A 27,638-nucleotide genomic window follows, 5' to 3' on the forward strand; every position below is an offset into this window, starting at 1 on the left:
TTGAGTATGTAAGTCGCTTTGGATAAAAGCGTCTAACAAGTGACATGTAATGTAAAAAAATGTAATGTATACAAGCTGTCCCAGAGCTGTGTACTGCATTGAAATAACTAAATAAGTTATACATATTCTATCTATATTTGGGTATATACAATGATGTACAAGTATATGGCTATCTGCTCTCAAATAATCAGAGTTTTCATGTCATGCGAGGCCATACTCCATATTTTTCAGAAAGGAATCTGTTTCCACGCTAGTTTGGATTTTTCTCATGATGATATATAAGTAATGCATCAACATATACTGTACATAATATAGGTCTGCTTTCTGGAGGTATACACATATTTTGATATATTAACATTTCACTCTTTATTGAGTCTTCCTCTTACATTTAACCTCCACTTTCTGTCCATCTTTAAAATCGTTCTCCCTCCAGAGTAACACAGTGCTACATTTATTCTAATGTATTTGACCGCTTTGTTTGCAAAGATAATCAAAATCATGATGGTATTTAAAGGGGACCTATCATGCAAAATGCACTTGTGTACGTCTTTTATACATGAATATGTGTCCCCGGTGTTCCAGGGAACTCACCAAGTGTCAGAAAACACAACCCTCTCTATTTTCCTCCATACCCAAATCTCTAAAAAAGGGGCTGCAACGGATCTGATAAAAACTGATCCAGATTTGAACACTGTCCTGACGTCAGGACGGTGGCGCTACGGCTATTGGGCCAACTCCACCAATCAGGAGGAGACAGCCACGGCCATTGCCGTTCGAAAGCGCTGGAGACGCTGTAGTACATATGCCAGGCCTGTAGGTGGTGCTGTTCTCACAGAATCAGCCCTTGCACAAACAGAGCTAGAAATGGTCAAATTGAGCAAAATGAGGCATGGCTAAAATGCATGATCTGTTTGGTATTTTGAAAAAAAAAAAGTATAAATATGCCTTATATAGGTATGGTCCTACACTATATTATTATAATTTATTACATGGTTTAGTTGAATACTCGATTCTGATTGGTCAATTCGGCACACGTGACACGTTGTTAATCCAGAACAGACAGACCGCTGTCAAGGATTTATGACCGTTGTTAAGGACGCTCAAATCTGCAGAAAGAAGTCCGGTCGATTGAACTGTATACAGTTTGGCTGAAAAGCAAACTGTATGCAGTTTGCTTTTCGAACTGACAAGACAAGAGCGACAAGGAAACAGCGGAGAATTAACGGGCAGAAACCCTCCTTTTTACGCAGCGGTCCAGACATAGACATCAAACGGCGACACATATTCAGTTGCCAGTTACTTTTGCATTAGGGCAGGGATATCTAGATACCTCCCAAGGTTTGACATAATGAATTGTGCTACTTTTAAAGCAAGCAACGATGTTTTCAAATCTGTAATCAAAAAGCTCCTCAAAAACGCTATCGAAGCAGTTCCTGCCGTTGCTACGTTAGTTCAAACAGTAACAACGGACTATTTTTGTTAGCGGATGCATGTCAATTTAAATCAATACATACAACTATTTTTTAAATCAATAAAATCATTTTCTAAATCCATAAAAGCATTTCAATTAAGTTTTGTTGAGAATGTGGCCATGTAATAAGCGGGATAATGTGCAGCGACTTGGTCATTATGGGTAAAAGAACACCTTCATGCAGATCTAGATCCCTCCGCTTCGCGTCGGGCTCCTGATCTGCCTGTCGGTGTTCTTTTACCCATAATGACCGCGTCGCTGCACATTATCCCTTACATAGCATGATAGGTCCACTTTAAGTAATATATCAACATATACTGCACAGAATATAGCTCTGCTATCTTGGGGTATACACATATATGAATTCTATAGCACAGCGGTTCCCAAACTCTTTCAACTCAGGGCCCACTTAAGAATCTTAAAAATGTTCACGACTCACATTTTACCATAAACAATACGGAGGCTAAATAAAGTTCTGATTGGTCGATTCAGAACATGTGACACGTTGTTAATCCAGTAGAACAGACCGCTGTCAAGGACTGTAATGACCGTTGCTAAGGACTGTAATGACCGTTGCTAAGGAGGATCGAGAAAGAGAAAAGAGGTTCAAATGAGAAAAATAATCTTAATAATTAAATGTTTCCACACAAATCATAATGTTTTGCAAATGCCTTCGCGGCCCACAGGTTGGGAACCGCTGCTCTGGCAAACTACTCTGAATTGAGTCTTCCTCTGACATTTAATCTCCACTTTCTTTGAATGTGTTCCTCCTCCAGACCAACACGGTGCTGCACATCGACATGGAGACGGGCGCCGTGCGGAGACTCCTCCTCTCTCAAGAGGACGAGAAGCCCCAAACCAGAGCCTCCAACTGGTGGAGCAGCAAGGAGCCACAGGTCAGAGGTCACGCTGTTACACAACTCTTACACTCTACATATCTGCATGTGGAGAAATTAAGAATGTCCAATTTACGTTGTTTTTTTCAATGAAGATGTGATAAACATTTCCAGAATCAGAAACAGGTTTAACGCCAAGTAGGTTTACACAGAGTGGGATTTTGCTTTTGTGTATACGGTGCATTCATAAACACAGTAAGAGGAATTCAAATTGTGAAAAAAACGAGCAAATATTGTACGATATAAAACTACAAAAATAATAGTACATAAATAAAAAATATAGAAAGATTAAGCACAAGGAAAATATAACAATTCAAAACATACAGAGGAATATGCAATGTTTAAAGTATACAAATAAACAACATGTGCTTATTTTTTCAGCAAGGAGGACATAAAATGTGTCACGACTTCTCCCACAAAAACTGGCTCCTCTTCTATAAGGAGAACGGGTGAGTGACTGGATCTAAAGTAGATAAACATCACAATCTCAGTCACACGCTGGTATTCATCTGTGTGTGTGTCTGTGTGTGTGTGTGTGTGTGTGTGTGTGTGTGTGTGTGTGTGTGTGTGTGTGTGTGTGTGTGTGTGTGTGTGTGTGTGTGTGTGTGTGTGTGTGTGTGTGTGTGTGTGTGTGTGTGGTGTGTGTGTGTGTGTGTGTGTGTGTGTGTGTGTGTGTGTGTGTGTGTGTGTGTGTGTGTGTGTGTGTGTGTGTAGGAACCAGCTGGATGTGCTGGATGTTCTGGAGGGCAGTGTGCACACCATCTCTCTCCCGGTGAACCTGAAGTCAGTCTTCCTGGTGGCCGAGGACCGCTGGCTGCTGCAGGAGAGCAACTCCAACAAGTGAGTAGGACACATCTCTCTGAGGGACTTTATCAATACGGCACAAGGCAATTCAAAGTTCAAAAACTGTGCTGGAAATTCCACTCTTAATCACCTTCTGGTAAGAAAAGAACAAATATACAAGCTTAAACCAAAGTTGTGTTATCAATCTTATTCCCAGCTGGAAGGACAGATAACCTGCACCAATGTGTGCTAAAGAAATCTGACCACATGCAACAGAACATACAAACACTGTATACACTCAAAAGCAATGAAAGGAGAAGGTCTCAGTCGTATATATTACAGGAAGTGTTGGCCAGACGGTTGAAACTTGCATACATTACAAATCTAATATAAATCCTAACAATGGGCGAAGAGACAGCCTTCTGTCTGTTCTAAGGAAGTGAGAATTAGAAGCTAGATGTGAATTCAAACCACGGGGAAATCCAACCAGAGAAGGAAGTTATACTTAAATGAGACTTAATGATACATTTACTACAACAAAAACATTGAAAGCATTAAGAACACGTCATTTAAAGTCATTAAAAAGCAGAAAAAATACACTTTAAACATGGTTAGATAGATTAAGACATGTATAATAATAATAATAATAATACATTTGATTTCTAAGCGCCTTTCCAGGTGCTCAAATACACTTCACAGTGATAAAAAGGAAATAAAATCAAATGTAAAAAGTTGAATTAAAATATTAAAACAGCAACACAACATAATTCACACGTTAAAAGCCAGTCTGAAGAGGTGTGTTTTGGTCAGTGTTTTGAAGGGGGGGGGGTCAGTGCAGAATCTTTACTGTTTGAATAACTGATTGTGTGTGTGTGTGTGTGTGTGTGTGTGTGTGTGTGTGTGTGTGTGTGTGTGTGTGTGTGTGTGTGTGTGTGTGTGTGTGTGGTGTGTGTGTGTGTGTGTGTGTGTGTGTGTGTGTGTGTGTGTGTGTGTGTGGGTGTGTGTGTGTGTGTGTGTGTGTGTGTGTGTGTGTGTGTGTGTGTGTGTGTGTGTGTGTGTGTGTGTGTGTGTGTGTGTGTGTGTGTGTGTGTGTGTGTGTGTGTGTGTGTGTGTGTGTGTGTGTGTGTGTGTGTGTGTGTGTGTGTGTGTGTGTGTGTGTGTGTAGGAAGTTCCTGCTGACGAAGCCCATGAACATGGGGGCTGAGGACTCTGGAGTGTGTCAGCTTCACAGCCTCAGTGAGGACGGAGTCAGCCAGGGACATGGAGCCAGCTCAGGTGAATACAACCAGAAGGATCCCATCATAATAATAATAGATTACATTTGTATAGCGCCTTTAAAAGGGACCCAAGGCCGCTTTACATGGTGTGAACAAACAAACAAGAAGGGCAAATAATAAAGTAAAAATTAAATAAATAGTGGAAGCAGATGAAGACTTGAAGATGTCCCTACGATGGTGTCAGAGTCAGGAGGGCTGTTCATTTATTCCGGCAAATTACTCAGACCTACTAATTGACCTAACAGAAGTTATTGAGTCTCTGTAAGTTTACTGCTTGGCGCAGATCCACCAACGTCAGCAAGATCTCACCTCACCTATTAACTCCTGGAGAACCAGGTTCAATTAACTGCTGTTTCAATTCAGACGACCCGCTAAATCTGTTTAAGCGATCCAGAAGGATTTTGTATATCAGTAATGAGATGTGGCCCTACCTAAGTGTGAGTGTGGCAGTGTGCAATCTTACCTTTCAAGCAGGAGAGGAGAGCGCAGATTTATTTTAAGTTGTCCCAATCCAAAGGGTGGGATCAGTTTATTTGAAGAAAAATTGGTCCACACTTGAACAGGGTTTTACCTTCTCTCGTTACAACATGACAATCATACAGAATATTTCATGCTGTGGTCAATTACTAATATGAAACCTCAATTCACAGTCTTACATTTATTACTCTAAATTGTAACTTCAACTGCCCAATTCAGTTTATTTAAAATCGTCCGACAGAATTTAGAGGCATCTCCTCATTCAAACTTTCATTCAACAAATCAATTCATTTACACACCTATGTCCAGCATGAATTCAGAGGACCATCCTCATAGGTGGCTGGGTTATAATCATTCAACACACAATTCATCAGCATTCAACAAATACATTCGAGAGATATTTACCAAGTTTGAGAGAACCTTACAGAGGAAAAACCCAGCTCTCGGGAGAGAGCTTTACCAGGAGAGAGCTTTACCAGGAGAGAGCTTTACCAGGAGAGAGCTTTACCAGGAGAGAGCTACCAGGAGAGAGCTTTACCAGGAGAGAGCTTTACCAGGAGAGAGCTTTACCAGGAGAGAGCTACCAGGAGAGAGCTTTACCAGGAGAGAGCTTTACCAGGAGAGAGCTACCAGGAGAGAGCTACCAGGGGAAAACCCCCCTCTCTCTCGTTTGCTCCCTCTCAGCCAGTGTTTTTATGCTCAAAACAGGACAGACAAACCTAAAGACACCTCCTCCATACCCATATTTGTGGAAACTGGGTATGGCCTCTGATGTGCAGGACGGGACATGTCCAGACCTATTCTATGGCTATGGCATAAACAGATTTTTGGGGCCTTAATATTTCTCCAACAAGTCAGGAACCCCCCCCCCCCCTTGTGCACCGCTGGGAGGGAAAAACTGTCTCCCCTCTCTTATCAGTGACACTCATAAACCATAATAGGCCTTACACTCAACTTAACAAACCACTTGTGTTTTGTATATAATGTAAATACAGAAAATCATAAAATATGAAGCATTTTCATTTTGGGTTATAAAAGAATATAATTCATCATATTTGATTATAACTAACTTTCGTTTTAAGTATTCAACCTAATATGGAGATCTCAACAATGGTGTTTTATGTGAGTTGAAGTTGGACATTTGTTTGGGATAATTACAAAGCCAGAAGTAAGGGGTGAAACAAAACTCGATTTTTTTGTAAATGTGTGAGTTTTTTAATATCACCATTATCAGGGGAAATCTACCTCTATAGATAAGATAAGAACAGATAAGAAGTACTTTATTGATCCCAATTTGGGACATTTTTGCGTTGCACAAGGCATTGTACACAAGAGAAATAAAAGACTAGACATAAACAATCCAAGATGTGAAACATCTCAAATAGAAATAAAATAGCATTAAAAAAAGTAGAACATGTTGAAAAAATACAAATTTACAGTAACAACATTTAAGAGATTTTTATCAGAGATTATGAATTATCTCAGAAATTCTGACGTATTTCTTGGAAATGTACCCTCCCTTCCCCTCGCTCTACGATCAGAACCTCCCTCTGCTCTGTGCAAACATTAACACGTTACGTTTATATCCAGCTCTAATTAAAGACATAATGTCAATCCTTAACAACATCAAGCAGACGGACATAAGGAGAATACACTGGTGCCTCGGGCGGCCATATGTCCGCGCTGACAATCTGTCAACTGCCCTGGAGTCAAAACCAAAACCATAAAGGGAGCCATGTCATCACTATCAAACTTGAATATGGCTCCATGTCAGAGTTAGTGAGAGCACAACGTGAAGTCATGAGTAATGTCCAACAATTTAGACCAGGAAGTTCATGAGTCACTGCAATAACGCAGAAGACCTCACTGAGGAAGGTGAATTTAGTCGTTATCTAAGAAGAAATATACGAGTGTATCCAGGCTTTCTGCAGTGAGCTCAGAGATATTATAGGCACACCATATTTTTTATTAAAGGTCACCTATTATGCTAAATCCACTTTTTCATGTCTCTTCTACATCAACATGTGTCCCCTCTTCTTCATGTCTCTTCTACATCAACATGTGTCCCCTCTTCTTCATGTCTCTTCTACATCAACATGTGTCCCCTCTTCTTCATGTCTCTTCTACATCAACATGTGTCCCCTCTTCTTCATGTCTCTTCTACATCAACATTTGTCCCCTCTTCTTCATGTCTCTTCTACATCAACATGTGTCCCCTCTTCTTCATGTCTCTTCTACATCAACATGTGTCCCCTCTTCTTCATGTGTCTTCTACATCAACATGTGTCCCCTCTCCTTCATGTCTCTTCTACATCAACACGTGTCCCCTCTTCTTCATGTCTCTTCTACATCAACACGTGTCCCCTCTTCTTCATGTCTCTTCTACATCAACACGTGTCTCCTCTTCTTCATGTCTCTTCTACATCAACACGTGTCCCCTCTTCTTCATGTCTCTTCTACATCAACACGTGTCCCCTCTTCTTCATGTCTCTTCTACATCAACATGTGTCCCCTCTTCTTCATGTCTCTTCTACATCAACACGTGTCCCCTCTTCTTCATGTCTCTTCTACATCAACACGTGTCCCCTCTTCTTCATGTCTCTTCTACATCACCATGTGTCCCCTCTTCTTCATGTCTCCTCTACATCAACATGTGTCCCCTCTTCTTCATGTCTCTTCTTCATCAACATGTGTCCCCTCTTCTTCATGTCTCTTCTACATCAACATGTGTCCCCTCTTCTTCATGTCTCTTCTTCATCAACATGTGTCCCCTCTGTGTAAAGAGACTCTGAAAGTTTCAGGAACAAAGATTCTCTCTCTTTTTGTCCTGATCCATTTATATAAAAACCTGTCTGAAAATGAGCTGATCAGATTTTGGCCACTTTGTGATGTCATAACGATGTTTTGTCTTGTGTAACCATTAGCCAATCAGCAACCAAGGTAACCCCCCCACCACCTTATCACCTGAATCTCCTCCTAGAGCACCATTGAGTTCTTTTTAACCAAATCTCTCTCAGAGGGACGTGGGGAGGGGCTCCTTATTTTCATCTAAAGTAACAGACAGAGAATCAGCACTTTGGAAACAGGGCTGAAACAGAGGGGATTATGGGATGCTGCAATGATCTGTTTGGTGTTTCAGCCAATCAGAGACAGGTTCTGTATATATCTGAGACCTATAATATATTGATGAAAAACAGTATAATAGGGGACCTTTAAGTAATAATGATTGTTTTCTCTGTTCCATCATGCTCCGTTTGTCCTCTTCCCTCCCTCTCAGCGGAGGAGTCTGTTCCCCAGATGGTGTCCAGTGAGCAGCTTCCCAACGAGAACCTGAGCGCCGCTCTTGACCAGAAGATCGTTTCTCCAAACAGAATCCTGTCCGACAGCGGCTCCTTCGCTCGGATCGTCGTGGGCTTCCCAGACCTCGTGGTGAGGATTATAGGAGGACATGAGGGGGAAAATGGTGGGGTCTAATCTAGTATTGGTGCTCGAGATGAACTCATGAATATTCACACACTCACAGCTAAGCTACTGTAAGTGTGTGTTTGATTTTTGACTTCATTTCTTTTCTCATCCAGTCCCCTAATGAGGTGTACAGCTTTAAGAGGCCTGTTGACCTATCAGAGGTCAGGATTGCTGAGGGCGGGGCTAACACCTTACTTCGAGGCGGACTTAGGTCCAGCACGCCCAAACGGGACAACTGTGTCAGTCTGCTCTCAGCCAATCAGGTGGTCCGAGCCCTCCCCCCCAACAAGGTGCCCCTGAAGGAGGTCTACCCCAAAGGTCAGAGGTCACATCATACAAAATGAGCTCAGAAAAATGTGTTTATGAGATGTTGTGACTGCCCGATTTGCACTGCGCAAGCCTGAGTTGGTCTGCTATATTGGACAGCTACGTACGGCAACCCAAACAGGACATTTGACGTCCGTACTGATCTAATAACAGAGTTTTGTCCTTGAATCAACTTGTTTTATGAAAAGTAATTTCCCTTTTCCAGGAATCTCAACAGAAAAAGTTACGCCAGACTAATACATTTCTAATGTTAAATAAATGAAAGCAATTCACAGTTAAGAATGAGATATTAATTATGAATGCCATAAATGATTGCAAACATTTACAGTTTCTTATTTTTCCAGTGTGAAGGCTGTCAAACAGAAGTTAAATCCATGTCTCACTTATTCTAAGAATGTACTTAACCCACTAAAAGGATTTCCTCTCAAATAATCGGGAAACAATAACTCATCTCTCTCGTTCAGATTAATGCGGTCGTTTTTTCTTTCGTCTTTGCGAAACGCCGCTTTGTCAAATGTCCCACTTGGATTGCCGTACGTAGCGGTCCAATACGGCAGATCAACTCGCGCTTACGCAGTGCAAATCGGGCAGACGTGCAAATCGAGTAGTCACAGATATATTCAAACTGATTTCGTCCCTCAGATGTCACCCCCCCGATGACAGCGGCGTACCTGGAGGTGACTGATCTGAACTCCAAAAAAGTGAAATATATTCCCGTCCCGAGGTAAACACATCCACCTGTTTCCTACTGTGTCTTACTCTGACTTTTTATAATACTTTAGAATAATAAGAACATCATTTTTGCATCATCTAGCACCAGCTAGTGGGCGGAGACAGCATTGCATGGAGAAATACTGATTCATTGTCTTATGATGTTCTGATTTTTAATGTACTACAAAAAAAGTTAACGTGTAAAAAAACAGCCTTTCCTCCCATGAGACATACATATATGCAAATATGAATACATATTTTGATTTTGATTCATGCTACATATTCTCTGATATAAAAATAGTTTATTTACAAGAGAAAATCTCAAAATTAAAAGGAAATAAAATACAATATTTTGTCTGAGATAATAGCATCAAGCATTTGCAAGAATTAATCAGAAAGTCTCTGAGATTAAAGTAAAAAAAACAGTCAAATCGTCCAAAAACATTTATTTTTTTGTCAACAGACAAATTGGGATGTTCTGTGTAAGTCACTTAGTTATTTAGATGTTTGCCTTATTTCATATTGGATATCAGATTTTTACCTGCTCATCTAAATCCAAATATTCACCCCAATTCATAACATTTTTGACCAATTTACGTCAATTTTGGGGGAAAAAATAACTTTTTTCTTTGATTTTAAAATGTTAAACCAAGAAAAGCTCAGGCAGAACATATATTTGTTGTATACATATATTGTATAAAAGCAATAAAAGTTCACATTAGAGAAAAGTTAAAATCTAGGGACAGTCTTGATGCCCTTTTTATTACTTGTTTTACTGTGTTTTAATTCCCCTACCTCTTTTTGTAAAATCTCAAATTAAAAGGATAGATAGTAGCGTCAAATCACATTATGGATCTTGTCAAGAGACAACGTGTTTTGGGATGTTCTCTGTAAGTCACTTGTTTATTAATATTTTAGCCTTATTTCATATTGCATATCAGATTTTTACCTGCTCATCTAAATGAAAATATTCACCGCAATTCATAACATTTCTGACCAATTTGCGTCAATTTGGGGAAACAACACAACATTATCCCCGCTGTGGGACTAATAAAGGTTTTCTGATTCTGATTCTAATCATTTTAAGACCAGGAAAATCCCAGAGAGAACATCTTTAAAAAATAGTCAAAGTTCACATTAGAGAAAAGATTAAATGTCACAATTAGGGACAGTCTTGATCAGGGTTCGAGTTATAATCTGAGCTTTAAGTTTTTTTTTAAAACTAACGTTATATAGATATATATATCAATAACAGCCGGGTAATAACGTAAATAACGGGTGATATTTATACACCTTGGAGGTGAAGTGCAGGCATATTGTCCTTCAAGAGAGAATACGATGCGTAGTTCTTTTGGAAAACATGTTTTTCTTTTAGCCTGTTTACCTCGTTAACGTAAATAATACTCATTACATTGAAAAAGGCATTATTTGTGATTAAAATAATGGTTGTTGGTAATATATTAGCAACCCCCACAGATGTATGATTTCACTGCTTTTATAGGAGCTCAGACCCTCCTTTTAGGGAAGCTCAGCTCCCATTGGCTCCCACATAACTCCAACCCTGGTCTTGATGCCCTTTTTTGTGTCAGTGTGTTGACTCAGCTTCCTCTTTTTGCTCCTCAGGTCAGTGACGGTGTCTCCGTACACCGGCTGGCTGTCCAAGGTGTCGGAGTCTGACGTGCTGCTCTCTGATCTGGGATCAGGGGGCGTGGTCACGGTGGATATGGGGGGGTACGTCAGACTGTGGGAGACGGGACTGGACAACCTGCAGCGCTCTCTGATGGAGTGGAGGAACATGATCGGGACGGAGGACGGCAGACCTCTACAGGTAAGAATATTACTTTGTTTGGGAAACCTAAACCTTGCTCTGATGTCTTTAGAGGATACAAATATTCTCCTCAAAAAACGAACCTAATACTTTACGGAAAAATACTTTTTCCAGATTAATGAAAAACGTCAAAATTGTGACTTTTTTCTCAGAACAAACAAATAGTCACCTTTGGTAAAAAAATACTCAAAATGTAGCCTTTTTTCAAACTTCTGAAAAAAAAGTAAAAAGTCAAGATTTTGACTTCCAAAAAATAGAAACAAGAAAGTGTGAAGCCAAACATTTCCTGAGTGACACACACGGGTTAAAAATGGTTAATCTAGAAGTTGTGAATCACTGAGTTAAGAGATTTGGATGATAATTAGAAATGCTTGCAGCCTGCAGTTTCTCTCACCACCACAGAGGGGTGCATTCTCTCTTTACAGTAGTGATGTCCCCACTGTCATATTACATTTTCAAATGTTGTAGAAGGGTAGAAAAACGTTTACAATTCAAGGTTTGTATTCAAAATTTACCAAAGTATATTTAAGCAATAGCTCACGACAGGCCGTGGTATATGGCCATTATATCACAGTTAAGGGGGCGTGGTTCGGCCCGACGCGAAGCAATGAGGTAATATGAACACAATGAAATTTAAATGATGTATTTATTGAACCAACAATTGACTTCACATGATACTAAAACAAATGAATGATTATAACAGAAATGGGAATCATAAGGTGCATTCACACCGCAGTACTTTTCCCACAAAGGTTCATGAGAACTTAGTTCATGAGAACTCTTTAGTTCTCATGAACTAAGTACAGATCGCGTTCACACCGGAATAAGTTCCTGGGGGAGGATTAGCCAAATGAAGCCGTTGACGTCACTTCTTCTTCTTCTGCTTTGGGTTTACTGGCAGGCCGCAAACAACTTCACGGCGTATACTGCCACCCGAAGTCCCCGGAGTAAATCGCCAGAACGCCGACACCTCCTCATCTCCACCGCTCCCATGTTTTCTTTTGTGTTGCCATGCCAAGTTAGTCTCTCTGCGTTTGTGCGCTGGGCTAATGCTAATAATGCTAATGTAAGGATAATAAAATGGCGGCTTCACAAAACCTTTTGGGAGTTTTACGGGGCGTGGTTTGCAATCCGCCCAGCCAATCAGAAATAGGAACCTTTTTCTCCCACGAAAGTCCCTGCTCTCTAGCAGGGACTGAAAAGGGGGTAAAAAAGGTTCTGATTAACTCATTTTAGTTCCGGCTCTTTTTGGTGTGAACGCGACATTTCGGAACTATATCGGAACTAAAGTGGGAAAAGTACTGCGGTGTGAACACGGCTATTGTGGATTCACACTGCACAAACAGCAGTCAGGCTGCAGATCATTCAACAGGAACCCCAACACTTTGAGAACAAGCTGCTCACAGACAGGGCGCTCTCTTGTGGCAGCACATGCTCTACATATTGAGAGATATATGTAAATAAAACAAAGGATGACACAAAACAATGTTGGTGCCGTTAAGTAGTGGCAGTGACTGACTGATTAACACAAGTCCATGAACATGAACACACTTATTCAACTCAAAACCAGTAATTTGCAATACTGTCTATTCTGATTATATAAAAACAGATAAAAACAATTTCATACAACCCCCCTGTCCTGGTGAGCTCCCCTTTATGCTTCCCTGCTCCCCTACACCACCCAGTGTTCAGGAGAATATTACAACAGATTAACAAATAAACTGAAACTTGGTTGAGACACGAAGATTATGTCAGCATAAATGAGGCCCCTCCACCCAGTCACATTAATACTCATATTGCTTATGAGTCAAGTCTACTTATTATTATAACCCTAAATCCATAAAACAGACAAAGTTGATCTGCACCTTGAGGGTTGGTTAAACGATTGACAATTGAAAAGTTAGACATTGTACTACAGCTGGTACTAAAAACATACGCACAAAGCGGAAATGTCTCAATGGGTGCTAGTTCTTTCTGAGTGGCTTAGATTGGACCCTGTTTGAGAATTATCCTCCAGAAATCTGCTGTTCAATGAAGAGGACATGATGCTCTATCTGCTGACGTGATGATGATCATGAGTCAGTGTGAAGATCAGAGGATGGTGCACCGGTTGTATCATCTTGTGTTTTTGGTTTAACTTGTTAAAGGCTACTCGCCAAATGCAATTTTTTTCACGCTTTGCGTGACAACATTCGTGACAACAACTACGACAGCATTTACAATGGGTTTTAAGTACTCGATTATTTTTCCAAAGTTGCCGGATTCTTCAGCTAGTTTTCTGGCCTCTTCTTTATATTTCAGCTTCATGTCTTCCAGTTCTTTTTCATGTTTTTTCTGCATTACTTTTGTCTTCTCCTCCTCCTCCTGTTCTCTTCTCTTTCTATCTTCTTTGTTTCTTAGTTTCTCCTGCTCGTACTCTTTTTGCAACTTTTGAAGTCTTGTTTCCTCCTCTAGTCGTCTCTTTTCATTTTCTTCTTCTTGTTTGATCCGTGCTGCTTCTCTCTCCTTCTTCCATTCTTCTTTTTGCTTTTCCATCTCTCTGTTTTTCTGCTCCAACACTTTTTTCTCCCATTCCTCTCGTTGAATTTCCTCCCGCCTTTTCTTCTCCTTCTCCTCTTTCCTTCTCTTCTCCTCATCTCTCCTTCTCTCCTCTCGCTCCTTGGTGATATTTTCCTCCATTTCTTGAAGCTGTCTGGCTTTCTCCTTCTCACTTTTATCTCTATCTTTTTCTCTTCTTAGTTTCTCCTGCTCGTACTCTTCTTGCATCCTTTGAAGTCTTGTTTGCTCCTCTTGTCGTATCTTTTCATTTTCTTCTTGTAGTCTGATCCGCTCTGCTTCTCTCTTCTTCTCCCATTCTTCCTTTTGCTTTTCCATCTCTTTGTTTTTCTGCTCCAACACTCCACTCACAAGTTTTTTCTCCCATTCAATTCGTTCAATTTCTTCCTGCCTTTTCTTCTCCATCTCCTCTTTCATTCTCTTCTCCTCATCTCTCCTTCTCTCCTCTCGTTCTTTGTTGATATTTTCCTCCATTTCTTGAAGCTGTCTGGCTCTCTTCTGCTCACTTTCGTCTCTCTCTTCTTTCATTCTTCTCTTCACTGCTTCCATTTCCTCTTCGTGTTTTCGTTGTGTCTCCTCCTTCTCTCTCTGCATTTCTTCTTCCTTCTCCTTCAGGATCTTCCCCACTTCCTTCTGTATGGCCGCCTCGGCCTCTTGAAACATCTCTGAGGTGAAGCAGCTGCCACCATTTTCCTTCAGCATTTTGTTGGTCTTCTCCATCAGCTCTCTGACTTGCCTGCGGTCGGTCTGATCTTTGTTATTGAAGACTTGGTATCTCCCTCCACAGTCATTGATCAGTTTTTCCAAAAGGTCATCAGATTGTATGTAACTCTCTATTGTTTGATGACCCTCCAGATTATCTCCCATGGTAAATAAAATGATGATGAAATCTCCAGATCTCTTGCCAAAAAATGTTTTGATCAGTTCCACGGTGTCTTTTTCCTCCTTGGTAAACCGGCCGATCTGCAGCACCAGTAAGAACACATGAGGTCCAGGAGACAACAAGCTGATGCATTTCACAAGCTCCTGTTGAACATCATCATTGGACAGTGTTGTGTCAAACAGCCCGGGGGTGTCCACCACAGCGACAGGACGTCCATCAATCTCTCCTGTTGCTTTCTTGCAAAGCCTGGTCACTGACTTTGAGCTGACAGTTGATTCAAAATATTCTTTTCCCAAAATGGTGTTTCCAGTTGCACTCTTCCCACTGCCAGTCTTCCCAAACAGCACCATCCTGAGATGCTCTCTGTTCTGACTTTCATCATCATCTCCCTCCTGAGTTTTCTTTTTAACGTCCTGCAGTTCAGCTTTAAGTCTTCTGATGGTGTTATCCAGCTCTACAACCTTCTCCATCTGAGCCTTGGTGAACATGTCCTTTGTAAAGCTCCTAGATCCTGTACCTCTCATCTCTTGCACAGCATCTAACAGCTCTGGGATCTGCAGCTAGTCCTTGATGTTGAGAACAACATGTCTTCCTCCACATCTCTGACGGAGCTCCTGGAGGTCCTTGTTCTCCTTTAGTAAGTTAACAACAGCTGGAGCTGTAGGATCTGACTCCACAGTGGACAGAATCAAGGTGAAGTCGATGACTCGAGAGCTGAATGTGTTCTGGAGGGTCTCTAACTCTCCCTTGTCTTCATCAGTGAGGGGACCCATAGGTAGGATCAGGATGAAGGCATGGACGCTTTCAGGTTCACAGAGGGAGACACACCTGGATGATTCCTCCATCACTTCCTCCTGAGGTTTTCCACACAAAGCAGGGAGCTCCACCAGGGAAACCCTTCGTCCACACACCTCTCCCTGATGTTTGACACACTCTGAGGAGTTGGAGACTGAAGGAAGCTCTCTCTGACCTAAAATGGCCTCGGCTGCTGAAGTCTTCCCTGCTCCTTTCCTCCCACACAGAACCAGGTTTAAAGCTAGTTTGATGTGTTCAGACTTTGGTGCCATCATCAAACCTGCATCCTCAAACACATCACAGCTCACATGCTCTCCGTTGTTCTCCTTTGCAGTTTGACCCAAACGTGTTAACAGCTCTGAATGGTCCAGGTTCTGACTCGCATATCTGTTTCTACACATTCTGATCAGGTCTTGTAATGCTGGATGTTGCATAACCTTTTCAATGAAACCTGAACTCCCCTTTTTAGGTGGTGATATTAATACCAGTGAATGATCGAATGATTGATCACCAAAGAGTTGTAGGAAACTGCAGAGTCTCAGTTTGTGTTTCTCAGTGAAGTGCTCAGGCTGTAGAACCAGCAGGAACACCTGAGGTCCAGGATCAGAGAGACTCACACAGGTTTTTACATGTTGTAAAAGTTTCCATTGGGTGATGCTGGGAAGCAGCAGATCTGGGGTGTTGATAAGGACTATTTCTTTTCCTTTTACCTGTCCACTGACTCTCAGACACCGGTCTGGTTCTCTCTCAGTGTTGAACACAGTCTCTCCCAGTATGAAGTTCCCCACTGAACTCCTCTCAGCCCAGCTGTTCCCCAGCAGAACTACCCTCAGCTCAGAAACTGAAAAAGAAAACACAGAATTAGAAAAACTACTCTTCAACAAAAAACTGAATTAGATAATCAACGAATGAAAGGGTAATATATTTTAAAAGGTGGACTTGAGTAAATGTGTCAGCTGTTATCTCAAAACTAGCTAAATCACCAAAGAGCTTGCATACATGAAATGGAGAAAAAAATGATGGTGTACCCACGATCTAAAAAACTGTGATTTGAGATGTTAATTTACATTAAATAATTTGTACTCCGTTAGGTGGCAGTAATTCATAGCTGCTGCTCCGCCGCTTCAAAGGTTGCAAATCTTCTGACACTAAAATAAATCAGAACATTCACAACATATTTCATGAATACTTGAGGAAGCATTGGTTGTTCTTTTTAAATTACGTAAATGTATGTTGTGTCATATATCACAATAAACAGCAGATTCACAGAAATGTTATTAAAGTACAGAGCAGGGTTTCCGCTAGGATTTGTTCTTGCCAGTCAAATGTCCGGAAATCATTTATTTTACCGGACAAATTTGAAACTTACCGGTCATGTTTCAATAATAATAATAATTCGAATTGTGTAGCAGAGTTTCCGTTAGCAGGTAATTACCGGACTATGACCGGATATGCTGATGTTTAAAACTCAGTTAATGGGAGTCATTTTTATATTGCATCAGTATATAATCGTAACAGATCGAAAAATTCAGATTTATTTTTCAATAAAGGATTCCACAAACAACAAACAACATAATTATTACATTCAAACAAACTACTTATAGTAGATGAAGTACATTATTAAAAAGTTTACATTAACTTTGGATAATAACACGGGAGAAATGGATCCTCTCTTTCCTCTCTCCCTCCCTCTCTCTCCCTCTCTCCCTCTCTCTCCTGACAGCCCGTCTGTATCTCATGCAGCTCGCTAAATAGTGGGCGGGGATTCAGGTGATCATGCTAAAACACTGCGTACCAGCGTAGGACTTGCGTGCGGCACGTCCTATGCCGGTTTCCCTTTATAAATCACAATCAACTCGAAATGCGGCGCAGCTTTTGCGGGCTTCACGTAACGCCCATATTTGCCTATATATAGTCAAAGAAACGCCCCGTATTAATATTCATTCTGACTGACTGCATGAAGAAGATCGCAGGAAATTACGACAGAACAGCTAAAAAATACATTTCACACCGTGTCAGATTTTGGTTCTTTTGGGAAGGTGGAGACAAATCACATTGTTTGGTGGATGCAGTTTGAACCAGAGTAGCAGCATCAGGCCCGGTTCCAGAACAAAATGACTCAGGGTGCATCTGAGATTAGAGAGGGTGCACTAATGTCACAGCAGGATTTGGAAAAACTTGTCCATGCTTTTATCTTCAGTAGACTCGACTACTGCAATGGTGTCTTCACAGGTCTCACAAAAAAATCTATTAGAAAGCTTCAGCTGATTCAGAACGCTGCTGCTCGAGTCCTCACTGACACTAAGAAAGTGGATCACATCACTCCTGTTCTGAAGTCTTTACACTGCCTTCCTGTGTGTCAAAGAATAGATTTCAAAATACTACTGCTGGTTTATAAAGCACTGAATGGTTTAGGCCCAAAATACATTTCTGATCTCCTGCTAAATTATGAACCATCCAGATCTCTCAGGTCTTCTGGGACTAGTCAGCTTTCTGTCCCCAGAGTCAGAACTAAACATGGAGAAGCAGCGTTCAGTTATTATGCTCCAAATATCTGGAACAAACTCCCAGGAACCTGCAGGTCCGCTGCAACTCTTACTACTTTAAAATCCAGGCTGAAGACTTTCTTTTTGTCGCTGCTTTTAATTGAACTATTCACATCTTAAACTGCACTGTAACTTTTATCCATGTATTTTTTCTTTTAATGTTTATTTTATTATCTTTTCTTTTTAATGACTGTTTTTAAATGCCATTTTCTTAATGTCTTTCATTTTTTGTAAAGCACTTTGAATTGCCTTGTGTTGAAAAGTGCTATATAAATAAACTTGCCTTGCCTTGCCTTGCAGTGGTAAAGTGCTATTTTTATAAGTGGGGAGTGGACCTAACACCCTCTAGGGGGGTCCGGGGGCATGCTCCCCCGGGAAGATTTTTTAAATATTGAAGTTAAAAGCATCAATCTGGTGCACTTTGAGAGCAACATTAAGAGATCTATGGATACATCTCAACACCCATATGAAACAGAACTGTAAACAGATTTACTTTTTCTTTATGGATATTTTACAATTTACAACGAGGGGTGGCGGTGTTTGGGGCAACGAGGATGAGGCGGGCAAAGCCGGCGAGTCGGGCGGGAGGACGTTAGTGTCCACGACAGTGGCCGCGGGTAACGTAATGTCCCCATGATCTGAACTGTATACCTGCAGTAGATGCAGTGTTACTGCTGGCGATAAGGGCTGGTTGTTTTAACAATTTTCTGATGTCCATCATTGACTGCTGTGTAAGCACCTTGCAGATGACGAACGCGCAGCGGCACAGGTCACGCGCACCTGACATAATAACGTTACTTGTTATTATATATGTAATATTTTTCACTTTAAATTATTTATTTATTTTTTCAAATGAGGGTGCATAACGACTCAACTGAGGGTGCAATGCACCCTTATGCACCCCCGTAGAACCGGGCCTGAGCAGCATGGAGGTCGGATCGTCAGCAAAATAAATAAATACGTGGTCCGAAAAAAGTTAATGACAAAATACACATAACCTTCCTCAGACAGTGTGTGTCAGTGTGTTTGTGCCGGGGACAGGAGACCCCCCCATGATGAGCAACTGTAAGAAAGTATCGGGGGATCCCTGCGGAGTGGAGTCAATTCATGTTTATTTTTTATTTGGTGGTTTGTGTTCAGCTGTCGATGCGTCTCAACCCCCCGCAACTCTATCCACCAGTTAAAGGAAATAAAACTAATGTGTTGAGTTATATCCGCTGCCAAATCTACCAAATATATGTTGTTTTAGTTTCAATACCTCCTGTGTTTTATGAGCAACTTATCAAGTCTTGGCAAACGGCATAAAACATGATTAAACGTGATAGTATATAAAACCATGCTCGTATCTACAACCTATAGAAATGCAAAACGGCGTCAGTTTAGACGTTATTCTGTCCTCCTGCTTACCGCATCATTTATGAGAAAACATTTCATAACATTAACACAACATATTCGAGGTGGTTTTAAATAGCATATCCGTATTTATTTATTTCTCCAAGTTATGTTTTTGTGAGCACTGAGGAGTCTCAAACAGGCGTTTGTTTAATCATTTTAAGATTGGCTTTAATCAATGTTTGAAAATTAATTCTTCATAGGCTATATGATAAATGAGAGGTAACGTTTAATTTATGGTATTATTTCCACATATTTCTCTCCATTCTTCCTTCTGCCAACGGTGTCGCAGTTTTTCGTCTCTCCCGTGTGTGTGCTTAGTGCGTACGCATGGGTTAGAGTTTGCGTGGAGGACCGCACATTTTCCCGTCAAGTTAGTATTTTATAAATCGCAAACATTGCGTAGAAACTGGCGTACGCCATTTTTTGAGCGTATATCCCTTTATAAATGAGGCCCCTGATCTGCCTTTATAGAGAGCACCGATCAAACTATTAAGAGTGAATATCGGCCGATCGATCGGAACATCCCCAATTATTACCGGACATTTTGACCGGCAGGTTTTGAATTTACCGGTTTTTAATACATTTTACCAGCTAAAAAACGGTAATTAACCCTGGTACAGAGGTTAGAATTATTTATATTAATTATCCACAATCAGAGATGGGGTCGTTTCTCAAAAAAAGTAATATATTACTTTACTTCGTTACTCTCTACATAAAGTAACTCGTTACTTTACTCGTTTCTTTACATTACTTTTGCCTTACTCAGCAACAGCCTACAGTATAGCCAAAACTTAAAACTTAGGCCTACATGTGCACACATATAACAATTACTATTGCAATAAGGAAGACATAACACAAGTTAATAACGGTGAAAATTCTAGTTGTTGCTGCTTGTTCGGAGACGGCACTCACTCAACATCATCACTCTGGGTTCGGGGGTCTTTAGCTACTAGCTTCGTGTTAGCATGTTGCCTCTGCAGGTGCTTGGAGAGGTTTGATGTTGTTATGTTTGCAGCAGTGCACCTTACCGTCACATTCCTGTCCTTCTGACACATTTAAAATAATGGGCATACCTCCTCAACCCCTCGAAAGTGATAGCTGTTGATGTCTCAGCCATGTCTCTGTCTCAGTCTGCAGCTCAACCCCTGTGACCGCTGCATGTGGACAAGTCGCGCAAATGTTACGGAAATATAAACCTGCGGCGGAAATCCCTCTAGTGACTTGAAATATTTAAAATGTTAAAAGTTAGACCTGTCACATTTACCAATCTTATCTACAGTACCCCTGGAACTAGCTAAATTAGTTATACATGTTTATTATTTACTGTTGTGTCGGGTGACTCATTACTGGATCAGTGAGCTGCATGAGACACAGACGGGCTGTCAGGAGAGAGAGAGAGAGAGAGAGAGGGAGAGAGAGGCTACGTGTATTAAACCCGCCGTGTTATTATCCAAAGTTACTGTAAACTTCTGAATAATGTACTAACTACTAGTCTAGTCTGTCAAAGGGAGAATATAGTATTTTTTTCGCGCAATGTTAGTAACTATAGTGTGATTACTGAATTTATAACAGTAACGCGTTTCATTACTCCGTTACCGACAAATATAATATTATTACAGTAACGCTTTACACCCAACTCTGTCCACAATAATACATTCTGAACTCACCTGTTGATGCTGTTGCCATAATGTCACTGCAGGAACAAATCTACTTCTGGAAATCTACTTGGCTGGAAACCAAATGCTCGGTTAAAGAACCTAGGGAGAGATTGAAAATAATTGTTGGTGTTAATAAAACAAAACATGCTCTTAACAACCTTTGTTTTAGAGACAATTTTATTTTTCGAATATTGTGAAACAATGACTTTGTCTAAACTACTCTATGTTTCTAACTGTATATAAGTGAAAAGAAGTTTGTTATAATCATTAGCTTTGACGATGAGTTTGCTTTAAAAAAAAAAAATCAGCTACCAATCTATGTTTTAGTTTCGTATTCATAGCTATAGTGGTACAAAGTGAATGTGTTACGAGTGGCGTACCGTGGGGTTTTAGACAGTTTTAGACAGGGCGTTCAGTAAACAATTGAAAAGCACATACAGTAGGCTACACACACTTTACACGTCTCTGTTCCAGCCAACGCAGCCATAATCGAGTAATGCGCACATGATGCCAAACAGTCTCTCAACAATACGACAGCTGATCAACAATCACAACAGTAAGCTAGATAAGGCTGGGTTAAATGCAGACGACATGTTCCAACATTGATCAATGAAGTAATCTATTATTAAACTTCTGTCATTGTACACTCTCACGTCGCTCTAAAATGATGAGAATAGTAATGTACTCACCCGTCACTTGTAAATAAAGTTCATGCAACGAAGGGAGTGTGACTCCATGGTGTGACTGCCTGATTTGCATTGCGGAACTTGCGGAAGTGCGAGATGTATGGAGCTAATTCTCCTGCCATAACTCCACAAACAAACTAAACAGGTTTTACAAATGCCTCATGATTCACTAACAAACACAATGTGGTTTGCAAATACAAACTTTTTCTTCTCACGGCGGAATATTACTGCCAAAAGTCACGTGATTTTTGGCAGTAATATTCCGCCGTGAGAAGAAAAAGGTTTTGTACTTGTAAAAAAAAGTGTTGTAGTTATAAAAGTTGTGTACTTGTAAAACCTATGCTGAATTTGTCTCTGAAACATGATTTATTAGAAACATGTTATGTGTTTGTTTGATAGATACGTTTTTTCTTTGCAAAACTAAATGCATTAGTTTGTAGATGGTGTTTTGTATTTGCAAACCACATTGTGTTTGTTAGTGAATCATGAGGCATTTGTAAAACCTGTTTAGTTTGTTTGTGGAGTTATGGCAGGAAATTAGCTCCATAGAGATGGCCCGCCATATAGAGTGCCACATTGACGCACTATTTATAATTTTCGAATCATAAATCTAATCATAGATTTATGATCGATAGATTTATGATTACAAAATGATGAGATTATCCGACTGAACAAAACGTGATCCTTTTTTCCAAAATCCTATGGAGAAATTGCTTTTTTGGCGAGGGAACCGGAAGAAACTTACTTCCGGGTTTTAGGACGCGTCACTGTGGCACTACAGCTACATACGGCAACCCAAATAGGACATTTGACACAGTGGCGTTTCGCAAAGCAGAAAAAAACATTAATCTGAACGAGAGGGATGAGTTATTGATATTACAACCAGAGTTGGGTGTAATAACTGTAATAATATTACTTTTGTCGGTAACGGAGTAGTGTAACGCGTTACTTTTATAATTCAGTAATCACACTACAGTTACTAACATTGCCCCGACACGCGTTACTTCGTTACTTTTATAAAATCAGTCATAATCACACTGACAGACAAGAGGGGTTTCCGCCACAGGTTTATATGCACGTAATCTGCGCGACTTGCGCGTCCACATCTCCACGTGCAGTGCTGCATAAACATGGCAGAGTCAACGATAACTTTCGAGGGGTGGAGGTATGCCCATTATTTTGAGTTCGTCCGAAGAATAGACAGGAATGTGACGGTGAGGTGCAAACTGTGTCCAGGCCAGAAGCTGTTATCCACTGCTGCAAACACCACGTCAAACCTCAACAAACACCTGCAAAGAACACATGCTAAGGTGAAGCTAATAGCTAAGGACCCCCGAACCCAGAGTGAGGATGTTGTGAGTGCGCCGCCGCCGACTCTGAAGCGGCACAAATTAGAATTTGGAGGACCGGTAACCAAAGCAGAGATGGACAGGCTTGTAGCATCCTTCATAGTAGAGGTAATGTTGCCCATTTGCACAGTGGAATCACCATCGCATCGTTCAGAGATATACTGCGCAAAATACAGATAGCAGGAGACAGAGGACAGCCATAGTCAGAGCTATCTGGATCAGTCTTATGCGACAATGGAAACTGAACTAAAGAGAACATTTGAAACTTTAGCAGTCTGCGTGATCTGCCTGTAGGGAGGGGCGGGCCGGCCCTGAGAGTAAAGTAACGAGTAAAGTAACGAGTAAAGTAACGAGTAAAGTAACGAGTTACTTTATGTAGAGAGTAACGAAGTAGTGTAATATATTACTTTTTTTTAAAGTAATATGTAATATGTAATATATTACTTTTTTTTAGTAACGACCCCATCTCTGATTACAACGTAACTTCACTATTTAACAACTCCTTTTAGTAGGTTAAGTACATTCTTAGAATAAGTGAGAAATGGATTTAACTTATGTTAGACAGCTATCATACTGAAGTCATATTTACTGTGAATGTATGCAAAAATGTATGGCATTAATAATTTTTATCTAATTACATTAACTGTGAATGTCTTTCATTTTATTTCAAATTAAATAAAATGGAAAATATTTTCCATAAAAAAGTTGATTCAAGAACAAATCTCTGTTATTAGATCAGTATTTTTCTTATATGACAATTATTGCTGAATTTGAAATGTCTTTACCAGCTTTGGAATTATATATATATATAGCACCTTCTGGCACCTCCTCGCTCATTTGTAGAGAGGGTGGGGTGAAATTCACCTTTAGAGATGTATTCTCTCAAATTGTTGTAAAACACAAAAGTCTTAATTTTGTCAGATGTATAGATATTTGAGCAATGCAAATCGGGCACCCGTTTAAGTTTAAGACTCGCCCATGCGCAATGCAAATTGGGCAGCCGTCTAGATGTCAAGTGTCCTATTTGGGTTGCCGTATGTAGCTGTCCAATATGGCGGACCATCTCGCGCTTGCGCAATGCAAATCAGGCAGAGATGCAAATCGGGCAGTCACCATGGATGTATGGCAGTCACAGGGAGTTCATGATAGAAGTTTAGGGTAGCTCAGGGGCCTCATTTATAAAGCCTTGCGTAGGATTGGCGTGGGAAGGTTGCTTACGTAGGACAAAGCAAATACGCACCAACACTTTCCGATTCATAAAAGACTGCGTACCGGCACAGGACTTGCGTACGGCACATCCTACGCCGGTTTCCCTTTTATAAATCACAATCAACTCGAAATGCGGCGCAGCTTTTGCGGGCTTCACATAACGCCCATATTTGCCTATAAATAGTCAAAGAAACGCCCATTCATTCATTCATTTTGACTGTCTGCATGAAGAAGATCGCAGGAAATGACGACAGAACAGCTAAAAAAGACATCTCACACCGTGTCAGATTTTGGTTATTTTGGGGAGGTCGAGATAAATCATATTGTTTGGTGGATGCAGTTTGAACCAGATTAGCAGCATGGAGGTCGGATCGTCACCAAAATAAAGAAATAAGTGGTCCGAAAAAAGTTAATGACAAAACAAATACACATAACCTTCCTCAGGCAGTGTGTTTGTCCCGGGGACAGGAGACCCCCCCTTGATGAGAAACTGTAAGAAATGATGGGGGAATCCCTCCGGAGTGGAGTCATGACGACTGGATCTGAATTATTGTGTTGTATTTAGTGGTTTGTGTTCCAGCTGTCGATCAGCAACTATATATCCATAATCCACCAGTTAAAGGAAATACAACTAATGTGTTGTGTTGTATTAGCTGTACAATTTACCACATATGGTGTTCTTAGTTTCCATACCTCCTGTGTTTTACGAGCGACTTATCAAGTAGGCTATTGGCGAACGGCATAAAACATGATTAATGTTTAATCCATAGCTGCTGCTCCGCTTCACAGGTTGCAAATCTTCTGACACTAAAATAAATCAGAACATTCACAACATATTTCATGAATACTTGAGGAAGCATTGGTTGTTCTTTTTAAATGACTTATGTTGTGTAATATATCACAATAAACAGCAGATTCACAGAAATGTGCTTGGAGAGGCGGGCCTGGCGCCACGAGGGGGCAAAAGGGGGCATTGCCCCCTCAATTGTATTCTTTGCCCCCTCACCCGCATCATTCATCCATCAAAAAGTACAATCAATTTCACAATTATTAAATAATAACTGTTAGTCTGTTAACCAAAGTGCACCCATCTAATAATGTAATATCTATTATTAAAGATCAGAGGAAAAGAACAGAACGAGAGGGGTAAATCCGGAATACAAATAAAGAAGCAAAGAGATTGTAGAGCAGTGAGAAGGAAAAAAGCTTGGTGTGTCAATTAATTACATTGCCAGTATTTTTCGTTGTTGTGAAAAAAGAAATCGCCCCCTCGGATTTTTTTACAGCCCCCTCACTCATTTCATCCTGGAGCCGGGCCTGTGGAGAGGTTTGATGTTGTTATGTTTGCAGCAGTGCACCTTACCGTCACATTCCTGTCCTTTCTTCTGACACATTTAAAATAACGGGCATACCTCCTCAACCCCTCGAAAGTGATAGCTGTTGATGTCTCAGCCATGTCTCTGTCTCAGTCTGCAGCTCAACCCCTGTGACAGCTGCATGTGGACAAGTCGCGCAAATGTTACGAAAATATAAACCTGCGGCGGAAATCCCTCTAGTGACTTGAAATATTTAAAATGTTAAAAGTTAGACCATCACATTTACTAATCTTATCTACCCCTGGAACTAGCTAAACTAGTTATACATGTTTATTACGTTCTGTCGTGTCGGGTGACTCATTACTGGATCAGCGAGCTGCATGAGACACAGGCGGGCTGTCAGGGGAGAGAGAGAGGGAGAGGAAAAGAGAGGCTCCGTGTATTAAACCCGCCGTGTTATTATCCAAAGTTACTGTAAACTTCTGAATAATGTAGTAACTACTAGTCTAATCTCTCAAAGGGAGAATCTAGTGTGTAACTATAGTGTGATTACTGAATTTATAACAGTAACGTGTTACATTACTCCGTTACCGACAAATGTAATGTTATTACAGTAACGCGTTACTTTGTTACACCCAACTCTGTCCACAATAATACAATCTGAACTCACCTGTTGATGCTGTCGTCATAATGTCACTGCAGGAACAAATCTACTTCAGCTGGAAACCAAATGCTTGGTTAAAGAACCTAGGGAGAGTTTAAAAATAATTGTTGGTGTTAATAAAACAAAACATGCTCTTAACAATCTTTGTTTTAGAGACAATTTTATTTTTCGAATATTGTGAAACAATGACTTTGTCTAAACTACTCTATGTTTCTAACTGTATATAAGTGAAAATAAGTTTGTTATAATCATTAGCTTTGACGATGAGTTTGCTTTAAAAAAAAAAAATCAGCTACCAATCTATGTTTTAGTTTCGTATTCATAGCTATAGTGGTACAAAGTGAATGTGTTACGAGTGGCGTACCATGGGGTTTTAGACAGTTTTAGACAGGGCATTCAGTAAACTATTGAAAAGCACCTACACACACTTTACACGTCTCTGTTCCAGCCAACGCAGCCATAATCGAGTAATGCGCACATGATGCCAAACAGTCTCTCAACAATACGACAGCTGATCAACAATCACAACAGTAAGCTAGATAAGGCTGGGTTAAATGCAGACGACATGTTCCAACATTGATCAATGAAGTCATCTATTATTAAACTTATGTCATTGTGCACTCTCACATCGCTCTAGTAATGTACTCACCCGTCAATTGTAAATAAAGTCCATGCTACGAAGGGAGTGTGACTCCATGTTGTGACATGCCCGATTTGCATTGCGGAAGCGCGAGTGCCACAGTGACGCGTCCTAAAACCCGGAGGTAAGCTGCGCATGGGTTCCTTCGACAAAAAAGCAATGCAATTTCTCGAAATAAGGTCTGTGGTTGACACACAAGAGACGGATCACGTTTTGTTCAGTCGGATAATCTCCACATGTCTACCCTACTTTTATAATTTTCGAATCAGAAATCTAATCGATAGATTTATGATCGAACATTTTGACTTTTTCCAGAATTATGATTTATTTGTATTTTATTTGACTTTCTACCAGAATTATGAAAAAATTCTAATATTTTCAAATTTCTGATAAAAAAAAGTCAAGATTTTGACAAAATCATTTTCTGATCAAAAGTAAAAAGTCTAAATTCAGACTTTTTTATCAAAACTCCCAAATATTTTTATTTATTTTTTAAACCTTTATTTAACCAGGTGGTCCCATTGAGATCATCGATCTCTTTTTCAAGGGAGACCTGTCCAACATGGCAGCAAGTAGGTTACAACATGAACATAAAACAGATAACACAAAACGACATCGTATTTACAGGGCTACATTTACATACCTAGAGACATTGAGAAGTACCAACAGTATATTTATATCTCGCCCTGTCAATAAGCCTCACCTT

General features: G+C 40.4%; 1 protein-coding gene and 1 pseudogene across 1 annotated transcript in view; one reads left to right on the forward strand and one right to left on the reverse strand.

The window, feature by feature from the left end:
• vwa8 (von Willebrand factor A domain containing 8) overlaps positions 1-27,638 on the forward strand; it is a gene marked incomplete in the record, with an annotated part of 121,664 nt that overhangs the window by 62,773 nt on the left and 31,253 nt on the right. Inside the window, 8 exon segments of the mRNA XM_034147112.1 lie at positions 2,248-2,367; positions 2,749-2,816; positions 3,082-3,207; positions 4,316-4,425; positions 8,182-8,333; positions 8,483-8,687; positions 9,339-9,420; positions 11,031-11,235. Coding sequence (XP_034003003.1) covers positions 2,248-2,367; positions 2,749-2,816; positions 3,082-3,207; positions 4,316-4,425; positions 8,182-8,333; positions 8,483-8,687; positions 9,339-9,420; positions 11,031-11,235 — 1,068 coding nt within the window.
• Positions 12,953-27,013, reverse strand: LOC117495680 (annotated as a pseudogene).

This window comes from Trematomus bernacchii, unplaced genomic scaffold (assembly GCF_902827165.1).
Source record: "Trematomus bernacchii unplaced genomic scaffold, fTreBer1.1, whole genome shotgun sequence".
NCBI classification, from domain to species: Eukaryota; Metazoa; Chordata; class Actinopteri; order Perciformes; family Nototheniidae; genus Trematomus; species Trematomus bernacchii.